Here is a 14731-nt window from a genome sequence, read left to right as displayed (position 1 = left end):
CTGAGCCTCCATGGACAGCTGGGAGTCCAAAATGACCCCCATGCTGCAGACCTGGTCTTTCAAGGGTAGCCGTACGCCATTCAACACCAGGTCAACATCCCCCAACCTCCTCTTGTCTCCCACCAAAAGTACCTCGGTCTTGTCAGGGTTCAAGTTCAGCTTATTCCTCCCCATCCAGCCACTCACTGTCTCCAGACATTTGGACAGGAATTCTACAGCCAACCTTGGTGAAGATTGGAATGAGAGGTAGAGCTGTGTGTCATCCGCATATTGATGACACTGCACCCCAAACCTCCTGATGATAGCCCCCAGCGGCTTCACATAGATGTTAAATAGCATCGGGGAGAGGATGGAACCCTGTGGCACCCCACAAGTGGCCACGGGTCCGAAACCTCCTCTCCCAGAGCTACCCTCTGGTACCTGCCGGAGAGGAAGGACCGGAACCACCGCAATACGGTGTCTCCAATGCCCAACCCCTCCAGGCAGTCCAAGAGGATACCGTGGTCAACGGTATCAAAAGCCGCTGAGAGGTCGAGGAGAACAAGGAAGGAGCATTCACCCCTATCCAGAGCCCTCCTCATATCATCCACCAAGGCCGTTTCTGTCCCATGCCCAAGCCTGAAGCCCGACTGAAATGGGTCTAGATAATCAGTTTCTTCCAAGTGTGCCTTCAACTGCACCGCCACCACCCGCTCAATCACCTTGCCCAAAAATGGCAGATTTGAGACTGGGCGAAAGTTGTTCAGAACTTGAGGATCCAAGGAGGGCTTCTTTAAGAGCGGTCTTATCACTGCCTCCTTGAGGGCTGATGGCATCACTCCCTCCTCAAGGGAGGCGTTCACCACCGCCCTGATCCCCTCACCCAGTCTCTCTCTGCAGCCCATAATGAGCCAAGATGGGCAAGGATCAAGTAAGCAGATGGTCGGCCATACAGATGAAAGCACCTTGTCCACTTCATCAGGAGGAAGAAGCTGGAACCGATCCCACAAAACCGGTTTGCCACAGGCCGCCTCTTGCTCGCTAACTGTATCCACAGCGTGCAGAGTAACACACCTAATCTGATCAATTTTATCTGCAAAGTGCCTTGCCAAGGCCTCACAGGAGGCCTTAGAATGCTCCAGTGGTTCCAGAGCCACAGGACCGACCAGGCTCCGGACCACTTCGAACAGCCTCGTGGGACAGCACTCTGCAGACGCGATAGAGGCAGCATAATATTCCTTTTTTGCTGCCTTCACCGCCACGTGATAGGCTGAAGATACAGATCTAGCCCGTGTCTGATTGTCTTTGGAGCGAGACTTCCGCCACCGGCACTCTAGCCGTCTCACCTCCTGTTTCAGAGCTCATAACCGCGGATTGAACCATGGTGCAGTCCGAGCCCTGTTCAGGGGAAGAAGGCGTTTCGGAGCCACCCGATCTAATGCCCCAGTGATTGCAGCATTCCAGCCACCCACCAGGGTCTCGACCGAGTGGCCGTTGGCGTGCCCCAGAGAATCCCCAGGCGCATTCAGGAATCCATTTGGATCCATGACACCTGGGGCGGACCATTTTAATGGGTCCTCCACCCCTGCAGAGGGGTTGTGGAACCGAGGAGTCCAACGTCACCAGATAGTGATCTGACCATGACAAGGGGGTGGTGGATATACCCCCGACTTCCAGATCACTCCCCACTTCTCCAGAAACAAACACAAGGTCTAGTGCATGACCGGCTACATGGGTGGGCCCAGTTAGAATATGGTGCAGCTCCCAGGAGGCCATGGTCTCAATGAAGTCCCGAGGTGCTCCTGTGAGGATGGCCTCCGAATGTACGTTGAAGTCCCCCAACACCAATAAGTTAGGGGACTGTACACGCACATCAGAGACCACCTCAAGCACCTCGGCCAGGGAGTCAGTCGTGCAGCGGGGTGGACGGTACACGAGCAGAATCCCCAGACTGCCCTTCGGGCCTAACCTCCAGTACATGCACTCAGCAACCTTGGTCTCCCGGAGAGGGGGTCTGGTGAAGACCAAAGACTCTCGGTAGATAACAGCCACTCCCCCTACCCGATCCCCAGCCCTCAGCTGCTGTGCATACAAAAATCCAGCTGGACACATGGCTGCAAGGGTTGGAGCAGCAGCCTCAGCTAGCCAGGTCTCCATAATACATGCCAGGTCTGCACCCTCATCCAGGATCATGTCATGGATGAGGGAGGTTTTCTGGGTAACAGACTTGGCATTGCAGAGCAGCAAACGAAGGCCAGAAGATGGGGTCACGCCTCCCCCAACCATCCTTTGGCTCTGGACAGGCCCGGAGCAGGGGACAGATATTACACATCTCTCCCTTATTCCCCTTACCTGGCATGGCCTGCCCCTAGCGCTCCGCCAGTGCCTGCCGCTCAGCCTCGGTATGTTCTGGCCCCCAACACTCCCCCCACTGCCTCCATCAGGTGGACACATGCCCCCTCGCTCCCGCCTATCAGGCAGGCTACCCACCCCTAAAAACACAACAAAATCCCCCAGAAAAACAAAACAAAACAACAACAACAAACAATTAAAAATCCCCTTAAAAATAATGCCAGGCAGGAATCCACAGGGAAGGCCTGGTGGTGGTGGTGGTGGTGGCAGCGGTGGCGGCGGCGGCAGCAGCAGCAGCAGCAGGCCCAGCAGCAGCAGGCCCGCCTCTTCCCCGGTGGTGGTGGTGGTGGTGGCCTCTCCTGCAGGCCCTGGCTCTCCCAGGCCACCTCAGCCAGCCAGCTTATGTAGCCCCTCCAGGGAGGGGCAGGTGGAGCAGCACAGCTGGCTCGGTACCTGGGGGCCTTGTCCTGCAGGGACTGGCAGTCTGCCAGGCAGAAGTCTACAGGGAAGGCCTGGTGGTAGTGGCGGTGGCGGCCACTACCATATAAAAAAAAATATATATTTTGTTTATACCAGTCCTCATGGGATCCCTGTCAGAGTTGAAGAACAGGTTTCACTTTCACCAAAACAAGGGACAGTGTCTACAATGCAGCACTTTTTTTCCATAAGGCAATCAATTCACATATATGAGAGAAATCAAAAGGGTGCTGCTTCCTCACTACACCAGTTCATCTACATAGCCCTATCCTGGGCTCTAGTATCTGGACACACCAGAACATTGCAGAATGGTGAGAACGAGCACAGATAGAAAAATTAAAAAAATACATCATCTTGAAATCAATAGGACTAACTTCCAAGTAATATGCTTATGATCAGGATGATATTTTTTCCTATTTTTAAGATACATAACGTTTACATTTTTAAAAGATCCAATTCTCAGGGATCAAATTAGGACATTTGAGTGATTTTCTAACAAGTGGGGGGGGGATAACAAGCTTTGTCTTTATTGTGTTTAGTATTCAAGCTTGCATTGGACTGGGGATGTTGAAGAGGGGGAGATGGAACCATTAAAGAGGTGCAAAAGGTTCTTGCATTCAGAGTTGTGAAATGCTTAGCAGTCTTAATTTTTACATAAAGTACATTTTATCTTTATTTCTGTTCTCCCCTTTGGTCCCAATTACTTCCAAGTCTTACTTTCTTAGACTGCAAGCCCTTTGGGAAGAGAGACACCATCTTTTTCAAGGAGAAACACTGCTCTGCATCAGAGCCCTTGGGACAGGCAGGCTGTAGCTAATTAAATAACCCAATTCTTTACTCTATTGCGAAGTGGCAACAGAACACAGGATTGGGATGCTAGGCTCCTAGAAACAGAGTAAGACACCTCACCCGCTTACTCCAGTGCTTCAAGCAGAACATGCACCCAAACTGCTGTTCTGAATGTTAAGGAAAACATCCTACCAGCACAATTATGCTGTACAAGGAGTATGATGTTGTTTTCAAGCACTAAAGGGCAGATCATAGAATCACAGAATAGTAGGGTTGGAAGGGCCCTACAAGGCCATCGAGTCCAACCCCCTGCTCAATGCAGGAATCCAAGTCAGAGCATCCCTGACAGATGGCTGTCCAGCCTCATCTTGAACGCCTCCAGCCCACCACCTCCCTAGGGAATGGGTTCCATTGTCATATTGCTCTAACAGTCAGGACGTTTTTCCTGATGTTCAGCTAGAATCTGGCTTCCTGGAACTTGAGCCCATCATTCTGTGTCCTGCACTCTGGGATGATCAAGAAGAGATCCTGGCCTTCCTCTCTGTCACAACCTTTCAAGTACTTGAAGAGCGCTATCATATCTCCCTGTCTTCTCTTCTCAAGGCTAAACATGCCCACTTCTTTCAGTCTCTCCTCATAGGGCTTTGTTTCCAGTCCCCTGATCATCTTTGTTGCCCTCCTCTGAACCCTCTCCAGTTTGTCTGCATCCTTCTTAAAGTGTGGTGCTCAGAACTGGACACAGTACTCCAGATGAGGCCTAACCAGTGCTGAGTAGAGGGGAACTAGTACTATGCTTCTATTAATGCAGCCCAAAATAGCATTGGCCTTTTTTGCAGCCACATCACATTCTTGGCTCATTTTCAGCTTGTGATCGACAACAATTCCAAGATCCTTCTCACTTGTAGTGTTGTTGAGCCACGTATCCCCCATCTTGTAACTGTGTCTTTGGTTTCTTTTTCCTAGGTGCAGAACTTGGCATTTATCCCTATTAAATGTCATTCTGTTATTTTCTGCCCAGCGCTCCAGTCTATCCAGATAAATTTGAATTTTGTTTCTGTCTTCCAAAGTATTAGCTATCCCAACCAATTGTGTGTCATCTGCAAATGTGATCAGCATTCCTGCAACTCCTCCTCCAAGTCATTAATAAAAATGTTGAAGAGCAGTGGGCCCAGGACTGAGCCCTGCGGTACCCCACTCATTACCTCTCCCCAGTTTGAGAAGGTACCATTGATAAGCACTCTTTGAGTCCGATTCTGTAGCCATCTGTGGATTCACCGGATCATTGTTTCATCTAGCCCACTTTGAGCTAGTTTGCTCATCCGGATATAATGGGACACTTTGTCAAAAGCTTTGCTGAAGTCGAGGTATATGATGTCTACAGCATTCCCACAGTCCACAAGGGAGGTTACCTGATCAAAAAATGAGATCAGATTCGTCTGGCAGGATTTGTTTTTGACAAATCCATGTTGGCTTCGAGTAATCACGGCATTGTTTTCAAGGTGCTTCCAGATGGATTGCTTTATCATCTGCTCCAGAATTTTCCCAGGGATTGATGTCAGACTGACTGGTCTGTAGTTCCCAGGTTCCTCCTTTTTACCCTTTTTGAAGTTAGGGACAACATTAGCCCTCCTCCAGTCATCTGGCACTTCCCCCGTCCTCCATGATTTCTCAAAGAGAATAGACAGCAGTTCTGAGAGTTCTTCTGCCAGTTCCTTTATTCCTCTAGGATGCAGTTCATCTGGCCTTGGAGATTTGAAGTCATTCAAATTAATTAGGTGTTCCTTGACCATATGCTTATTGATCTTAAGCTGCAATCCTGCCCCTTCAGCCTGTACTTCGCCTTTGCCAGGGGGGTCATAGACCCTCTTTTGGGAGAAGACTGAGCCAAAGTAGGAATTGAGCACCTCTGCCTTTTCTTTGTCATCTGTTATCATTTTGCCATCCTTATTTAATAGCTGAACAACCATTTCTTTCCTCTGCCTTTTACTATGCACGTAGCTGAAGAAAGCCTTTTTGTTGTTTTTAGCATCCCTCGCTAACCTCAGCTCATTCTCAGCTTTAGCCTTCCTAACACCATCCTTGCAATTCTGTGCTACCTGCCTGTACTCTTCCTTTGTTACTTGGTCTTCTTTCCACTTCCTATATGTGTCCTTTTTTGTTTTCAGGTCATCCCTAAGCTTTTTGTGAAGCCACATTGGCTTTGGACTCCCTTTCTTGTTAGTCTCTTGCCATGGAACCTTACTGATCATTGTTCTGAGTTTATTAAAATCAGCTTTCCTAAAATCCAGGGTACATGTTTGACTACACTCAGCTTTTGCTTCCCTGAGAACCAAGAACTCAAGTATAACATGGTCGCTTTCCCCCAGAGTTCCTGTAACTGCTACTTTATCCACTAAGTCATCTCTGTTGGTTAGGATCAAGTCAAGGATAGCCGATCCTCTAGTTCCTTCCTCTACTTTCTGTAGGAGGAAGTTATCTGCCACACAAGTCAGGAATTTCCTGGAGGGGCCATGTTTTGCAGAATTTGTCTCCCAACAGGTAACGGGGAAATTGAAGTCCCCCGTTACTACTACATCATGCTTCCTTAAAACATTGGCTATTTGCTTTTCAAAAGTTTCATCCTCGTCTTCTCCTTGATTGGGTGGCCGGTAGTAGGCTCCGACCACCAGGTTCCTTTTATTCTTTGCTCCATTTATTTTGATCCAGATGCTCTCGATGGGGCTACCAAGCTCATCGTCCTGTATTTCTGTGCAGATATGTATTTTTCACATACAGTGCAACCCCACCCCCCTTTCTGTTTCTCCTGTTCTTTTTGAACAAGTTATATCCTTCAATTGCTGTATTCCAGTCATGAGAGTCATCCCACCAAGTCTGTTATACCTATCAAGTCATAATTTCCCTCTTGTATTAAGAGTTCAAGTTCGTTCTGTTTGTTTCCCATACTCTGGGCATTAGTATATTAGACATCGAAGACCATGTGCTTCATAGTCTGGCTTTCTTCCTACATGTGTCTGAAGACTATTATTGGGCGCTATCAGAGCTGTTCTCTCCGTTGCAGTGCATGTTCCTACGTCCATTGTTACCCCCAACATTACATCTCCCTTCCCCGTAGGATTCAGTTTAAAGCCCTCCTGATGAAGTTCTTCATGCTGTGGCCAAACACATTCTTCCCAGCCTTTGTGAGGTGCAACCCGTCCCTTGCCAACAGCCCGTCTTCCAGGAAGTATAGCCCGTGGTCCCAGAATCCAAATCTCTCTCGTTGGCACCACCTTTGTAGCCAGTCATTCACCCGGAGTATTTTTCATTCCCTTTCTATCCCTCTTCTAACTACTGGAAGGATGGATGAGAAAACTATCTGGGCCCCAAAGTTCTTGAGTTTCCTTCCCAAAGCTTCAAAGTCTGACGTGATCTCTTCATAGCTCCGCTTGGCGGTATCATTTGTTCCCACATGGATGAGAAGAAAGGGATACCTGTCAGTGGGCTTAATGAGTGCAGGCAACCTTTCAGTCACGTCTCTAATCCGTCCTCCTGGGAGACAACATACCTGGCGAGTCCACGGGTCTTCGTGACATACTTGGGTCTCGATCCCACGCAGCAAGGAGTCTCCCACTACTACCACTCTTCTTCTTCTTGTAGGCCTGGGTTTCATCGCCTCTGTTTGACTGACCTTCAGCCTCTTGCTCACTCTCATGTAGGTTCCCCTGTGATTCTTCCTCTGCAGGCTGTCCTCCAGTCTCATCTGCAAGTACCTGGAATCGGTTCCACAGCTCCACTGGTGCAGAGTGGCGTCTAGTTCTTCTCCTGTCTCCCTGTTCCATGGAGCATCCTCTACTCCATTTTTCTTCACCTCAGCATTTCCCACTTCTGCCTCATCTTGCTGTTGCTCTTCAAGCTTCTGGTCTTCCATTTGCTGCCGTAGTTCCCCCATTCTGTCCAAGAACGCTTTGTGTTCTCTTAATCCCCGGAGGGTTGACAGTCGCCACTCCAGTCCACTTACTTTTTCTTCCCGCAGTGTGATCAACTTGCACTTGTTGCAGGTGTAGGCCATGTTGTTCTCAGGCAAGAAAACAAACATTGCACACACCTTGCAGGTCACCACCACTGGAGAGTCCTGTCCTTCCATTGCCTCTTTTCCCTTTTTGTGTCTAGCTTTGTGATTGTTCTAGACTAGCCTGTGCCTGCTCAGTAGAGGTTAAAGATAGGGCAATGGGACTAAATGTGGTACTTTCAATGAAGACCATGGTGATGGCCTGGTCTCCCAAAAACCAACCTGAGGGTGCACCAAATACAGCAATGAAACATGTGATTTTTAAATATCAAGTAAGATCTGATGCATGAGAGTGCTTAATGATTCTGCCTCACACATTTAGGACAAGATACTGTTTCAGTTGTTACACAACCCAGCTGTCAAATCAGAGAATTGGTTTGCCCATTATGACTCTCTTTGATAGGAACGCTCCTTGAAATCTGTGTTTGGCTCCCTTCAGACACTCACCCACCTGCATGGGAGCAGCTTCCTTCCAGTGTTAGTCCATGCAGCTGCTATATTCAAGACCTACAGCTCGGGGGGGGGGGGGGGTCCATCACATGGCTATTTCCTTCCCAATCAACTCCTTCCCACATTCCATGGGTGTATCTGATTGTGAGAAAGACCCACTCAATCAACTCCACCCAAGTGGATATGGTTAAATATAGGGAACATTGTTTCCCCAGAGATTTTTTAATGCAGTGGTGTAGGAAATCAGCAAAAAATATATAGCTAAAAAGTGTTTGTATATTCTACACTTAAAAGTCAAGATTGGTTACTCTGATCTTGACCTAACTTTTGGAGTACATTCAGTTTACACCAAGAAAGGTTTCTGTCCAGAAATTGTGGTGAACATTTTGAAATGGGGGTACCCTCTTATGAAATAACAGGCAAATTATCTAGTAAGTCATAAATCAAGGAGAATATAAAAATATCATCATGCTGTCCATCCAAAATTAGCCATTTTGTTTATTTATGAAAGTGTGTACTTTAGGGTGTAAAATGTACGTAAATATGGTATATATGCATATAATTACACATACAGTACATATGAAAGAACATTTATTCTTTATAGTAATTAACTATAATAACTGCATTCTTTTTTTGATTTCTCATGATGATAGTAAATGGGAAGTGTGTTCAGTACCTAGTCGAAGTAGACCAACTGCGAATTGGTCTGAGCAGAAGCAGTCCATTTTCTGAAGTGCCAAATCAGGGTTAAGGGAAGCGACTACTCTGCATGGTGGCTAGCAAGTGTCCTAGAGGGGGTTGTACCCCACCTGAAAGACCAAGTATGCAGTTGGGAGTTTTCTGGGACTCAGTACCAACTGTGGAAGCTCAGGTGTTGGTGTTGGCCAGGAGTGCCTTTTGCCAGCTTGTGCTGGTATGGCAACTGCAACCCTATCTGCATTAGGGTTTTCTCTAAAAGGCGGCTTATAAATCTTTTAAATAAATAACATTTACATATATTTTGCACCACGAATTGCACTCTTTCATTAAAAAAGCAATACTAAAATAGCTTCTTAAACAGACAGCATGACCCAATTTTATATTCCACTTGCCAGGATTGATACTGTATATTTTACTAGCTTGTTTACCTGTGATTTCATGAGGGGGTGCCCCCTTCTGTTTCCAAACACCTCCATGTATAATTTTTTGGATGGAAAACCTTGGTATAAGCTGTATATTCCCTGAAAGGTAGGTGAGAATCAGATCAACCAATCTTGATTTAAAATCAAACAGATACATTTTTGTTTTATTCTGTCATTTTGCACTTTTCTGGTTTTTACATTTATTATAGTTTTATATTTTATGGTATTAAGCTTTATTTTGTGTACCACCCTGACAGCTTCCAGTATTGGGTGGTCTAGAAATGTAATCAATATAAATAAACAATAAACAAATCATTTAACCTATATAGATTTGATATAGTCTACACTGGCACCAGCGGGGCAAGAAAATTTGTGTCCCAGGCTTTCTAGACTACATTACTATCATAGTATCAGAAAGTAAACGGGCTTGTTGGTGGCTATGAACAATAGTGATATTGTTCATGAAATTGAAAAATAGTGAAGTATTTTTCAGTCCTCCCACCCCCATTGTTGGATGCAAAAAACCTGGTGCTTTCCAGAATCTAAAAAATAATTATAGTTGCCTGCCAATTGGCCATATTAACTTTTTTATATGGGCTTTTCATTATTCTTGTTGTATTATCATTTATATTCCTCCTTAGTATGTAAATTGCTTTCTAATCCTTAATTAACTCATTAATAAATAGCTGCCTACAATGGGTTTCAATATCACCAATAAAGATGGCTCCGCAACTATACCAGCATTAGTTTGGCCTAGTTTACATATGTTGTCGAAGGCTCACATAAGTATTTCACATAGGGCAGCCTCTTACAATACATTTCATATTCCATTACACTGCAGATTACTTATGCATCATGGATCAGTTATGGAGGATCCCCTTGTAATGCTAAAGTGTGGTTTAGCATTACGTGCAAACCAGTTCATAGCCTCCAAAACTCAAAGAGAATCATGTTCAAGAAGTGCAGATGAATCAGAAGTGAAATCTTTAGAATGAAATATGTTTTACAATATTTATTCCATATTCATTTAATTGAATTTCTATCCCACCTTTGATCCAGAAAGATCTCAAAGGCAGCTTATGTAAAATAATACAATACAGTAACACTGAGTCTGCTTCTACAATATCCAGCACATGGCATTGGAATATTCTTCTTTCTCCCCAAGACTGAAGGTCTTTATTTAAAACACAACTACAGAACTTTTACTGTCAAAAGGCAAGAGGAAGAGGAGCCAGGTGCAGCAGCGTAGCTTCAGATGGGATTTTATTATGTAAACTGCTCTGATAACTTTTTGTTTAAAGATGGCATATATTCTAAATAATACATGAACATATTATGACCTGCATGTGTATTATATATTGTGACACTTAAAAAAATTATTTATAAATACAGAATTATAAACAGAATTAAACAATGCATAAGGGTTAATCTGGAAATTTTACATTGCAGAGCTTTTCAAAACTAACAAAAGGATTTATTCTCTTGTGGTCTATATGCACCTAGATGGATAAAACTACCCAGTTTCACCACAGTTCCTTTGTTCTATATGCTATAAAACTATCCCTCCAAAATGTGTTTTTCCCCCGTTATTTGAGTTGTGTTGCTGTTGTTTTCCTCCAAGTTACTTGCAATTGCCATTCTGGCTGCAGTTAAAACACAAATAATCAGCTTCACATCATATTCTTCAATTATTAAAGCTAGAAAACCCAGAAGAGTCATCAATGGGTTCTGAGGAACAATATATCCAGTCATTTCTTCCATATTTAATAGCAATTTTCAGAAATCTACTGTAACTGGGCAGTAACAAAAAATTAAGAAAATCTGCCCCTTGAAAGTTGAATCTTCAGTGAAGATCATGATTTAGATTATAAATGTTTTGAGTTAAACAGGCTAGATGCTGCTGATATAGAACTTTTTAAAGAAAAAAATGTTTAAAGTTAGCACATATTGTGCTCAGGCATCTGTACTAGAGTACTACATGTTTTGTAAGAGACAGCTCAGAGACTGAAACTTATTTAGCTCATGCCAACAGAGAGTTAGTTTTGAGTGGTAGAGAAGCAGAAGACAAAATTATATTGGTGCTTTGTTTATTAAGAAGTTTGGATAGGCCTAATGATATAGCCTAGGTTTCCCAGATAAGGCTTTAATTCTGTTACAGGTTATATGTGGACGACAGATGACTGAGCTAGAACAGTCTTACCGGCTTTTTTTTTTTTGCACGTGCTTAAGTGCACCACTCCATCTCTCTCATGTTTTATATCAGCTGCAGAAATGAGGCCACAACCATTATTTCTCTTTCCATCCTCTCTGACTGGTGTGAATAATTCATCTCTGTCCTCTTTGCAACATTTCCATGTCATATCCAAAAATGTATTGGTAGTCAGTTTTTCCCCTGCTGTCTTTTCCTTGGGCTGATTTGACTAGTTAACATGTTCCTTCTGTCTTTTAAAAAACCCTTTATACATTAGTTGCTCTCTTCTAAACTTTATCCAAATTCAAGTTTTTAAAATGTAATATTAAATAGAGTGGTAAAAAACGCATAGTAAACTGGATCTGAAAACAGTTTAATTTTTACAAAAAGGAACAAAATTATTCTTAGGGTATCAAGGTCACCAATGTTAGTGGCAAATAATATTTAGAGAAGGCCAGACATATAGAGCCAAATATCCTGTGATCCACACTAGAAAAAGTTTGAACGAAAGAAGCCATTCACCCAATTCTCCACTCCCTTTGGTACCCTCCTCCCTGCCTTGAACTGTTCAAGCTACTACACATAACCCGTTTCAAGATGGATGCCCTGAGCCTCCTACTTAATACCTATTCAATCAACCTTATCCTTTCTGAAATTAGACAATTTTCATTATTTCTTCTGAGTGTACAATCACATATGTGAAAAGAATAACGTAGATATTTCACACTTTATCAGTCATGTAAGGGTGCATTCCCGTACACATTTACTCGATACCAAGTCCCACTGAACTTACCAGAGTTTACTTCCAAAAAAATATGCACAGGATCACATTGCAGACTGCACATATTCAAAGTTAAAAATAGCTACCAATGAATGATTAACATCATGAAATAAAATTTTGTAAGAAAAATTACAAAATTAAAGATCCAGTGTACCTTCTTCAATGGGTTCAAATTTTGTAATGAGTTGACAAGCAGTTGTTTCATCAGCTTCAGGCTGAAATTGTTCATTTCTAAGAAATTCAACTAGATTTTGTAATAGTAGGATTTTATGGTTTGGAGAGTGAGTTTTGAAGAGTTCATGAATTTCACATCTGTGTGCTATAGCCCGATAAATTCCTCTAAAATCCTCTATAGTAATAGTTCCAGACTTCAGAGAATCACTTGCCTACTTAAAAAGAAAAAAAATGAGTACAGACAAATGCATAACAAAGTATATACAGCATACCATTGATACAAAAAAAAAAACCAAGGATACATTTTGTGCAACCCTCAGATGTTTCTTAGAAAATTAATTTTTATTTTTAAACTTTCTATACTTTTCTATTATGGAAATAAAATTGAAAGTGAACAAAAGAGCCCTGCTGAATTAAACCAAAGGTCCATCTAGTCTGGCATTCTGTTTCTACAAATGACGAGTTAAGAGTCCTAAAAAACAAAAACAAAAAAAACCAGCACAGCATGAAAGGAACTGGGATGAGGGATGCTTTCAGAATATAATCAGACCATCTAAAGAATAAATATACAGAAGCCCACATTGTGAACATTTCCAAATCTTATGATCCAGTGGAACGAGCCTTTGGGAAGATGAGAATGAGAGAGAGAAAAGGATCACATAGGCCAGGGAAGGAATATTTTGTATTTCGCTCTATGGAAATGCTTTACTCAGATGCAACCAAATGCAAGGTGGAGCATAGTAGTTATTGCAGCTTTGAACTAGTAGAGATGTTTCTGGACTAGTAAGTTCTATTTAACTGTGGTAAACCCTTCCTTTCTAGCCATTAGATTCTTTGTAAGTTTCAAAGCTGTATATTAAAATGTGCCTGTTATGGATACAGTCGATGAACATATCTGCATACTATTCTGCAGGATTTTATTTGCACTTAGCTGTAGGAATTATTATATGCTCTTGTAAACCACTACAAAACTGCACAGATAAATTACAATCTTGCTATACTTGATAACACAATTTTTCTTAAGAAATTCTATTCTATAATCAGTTCTAGACAATCAAGTTATAGGGGTGGATTCAGATTTAGTTTCACTTAGGTCCCATTGACAACAATGTGAAAAGTTAGACATGACTTAAGCCCCATTGACTTCAATGGGAACTAACAGTGCAATCCTGTGCATGTTTACTCAAAAGTCGCATAGTGTTCAATGGTTGTGCACAGGATAGCAGCATAAGTGTAACTAGACTGAACCCAACCCATTAATTTCAACTATCCTGACAAGTAAAACTTCCATCGTAGTTTTTTCTTCACTCATTTAAAACTACTTCAACTGAAGTTGGTGGTACTATTTTCGATTTTGAAGTTTCAAAGTAGAGGCCGTGCAGTCAGAGGTAAGAGCTGACAACTCCATGTGTATCTTGACTGGACCTAGGTGCGGTGGCTAATAAACCCTGGAAGTCTGTCCCTTCACTGTTTTTCAATATTATCATTATTAAATTTCTATACCACCCAATAGCCAGAGCTCTCTGGGCAATTTGCGAAGATTAAAAACATTAAAAATACAATCTACAGAGATTAAAAACCATTTACATAAAAAAACACTTGAACAGACAATATACACAAAAGGAACATATATCTAAAACAAGCTCAAACAATCTCAAAAGCAAACAACCATAACCCTAGACGTTTTTCTCCTAAGCACTTTAAAGCATACTGTAGACCCATGTGCTCCTATCCTCGCCCTTTCATCTGCTTATGGAAGGCAATGGACACTATTGTCTGTTCCCGTTTTGTTTCAGATTATGTGAAATAACTTGCCATAGGAGTTTCACATCGCTTTCAGCACATTTGTATATGATTACTCCTTCCAAAGCTTCTACATTAGAACAACTTCCAGAGGGGTAGCCATGTTAATCTGTAGCATCAAAATTGGAAACTTTTCTTTTATAGGATTTCAGATGGATACAACATTTATTGAAGAACCTAGGCTGCACTTACCTGGGAGTAAGCCAACATGTGCTCAGGGGGACATACTTCTGAGTAGGCCTGCATGGGATTGCACTATATGATGCATTTTTCTGAATGTGTTATATAATTGTGAGAGTACGTTTTGCACGGAATTTTACTATACAAAACATACCATTTAAGATCTCAGCTAGCTGTGAAAAAAACACACCTCCAGAGAATTTCTAGAAACAGCCCAGTTTTCCAAGATCATAGAATCACAGAATAGTAGGGTTGGAAGGGCCCTACAAGGCCATCGAGTCCAACCACCTGCTCAATGCAGGAATCCAAGTCAGAGCATCCCTGACAGATGGCTGTCCAGCCTTGTCTTGAATGCCTCCAGTGTGGGAGAGCCCACCACCTCCCTA

The 14731-nt window shown here is 43.1% G+C and overlaps 1 protein-coding gene across 1 annotated transcript in view; it reads right to left on the bottom strand.

Annotated features, from left to right (window-relative positions):
- The window catches only part of LOC146339376 (1-phosphatidylinositol 4,5-bisphosphate phosphodiesterase zeta-1-like), a 75221-nt gene that overhangs the window by 53913 nt on the left and 6577 nt on the right, over positions 1-14731 (bottom strand). Inside the window, exon 3 of the mRNA XM_084809217.1 lies at positions 12343-12574. Coding sequence (XP_084665343.1) covers positions 12343-12574 — 232 coding nt within the window. The remainder of the gene's footprint in view (positions 1-12342; positions 12575-14731) is intronic.

The sequence above is a fragment of the Heloderma suspectum genome, chromosome 7 (genome assembly GCF_057233095.1).
Source record: "Heloderma suspectum isolate Gila_16-S chromosome 7, 16-S_ref, whole genome shotgun sequence".
Lineage (NCBI taxonomy): Eukaryota > Metazoa > Chordata > Lepidosauria > Squamata > Helodermatidae > Heloderma > Heloderma suspectum.
The sequence above is the reverse complement of the archived record's forward strand: the minus strand, read 5'-3'. Positions and strand labels throughout refer to the sequence as shown.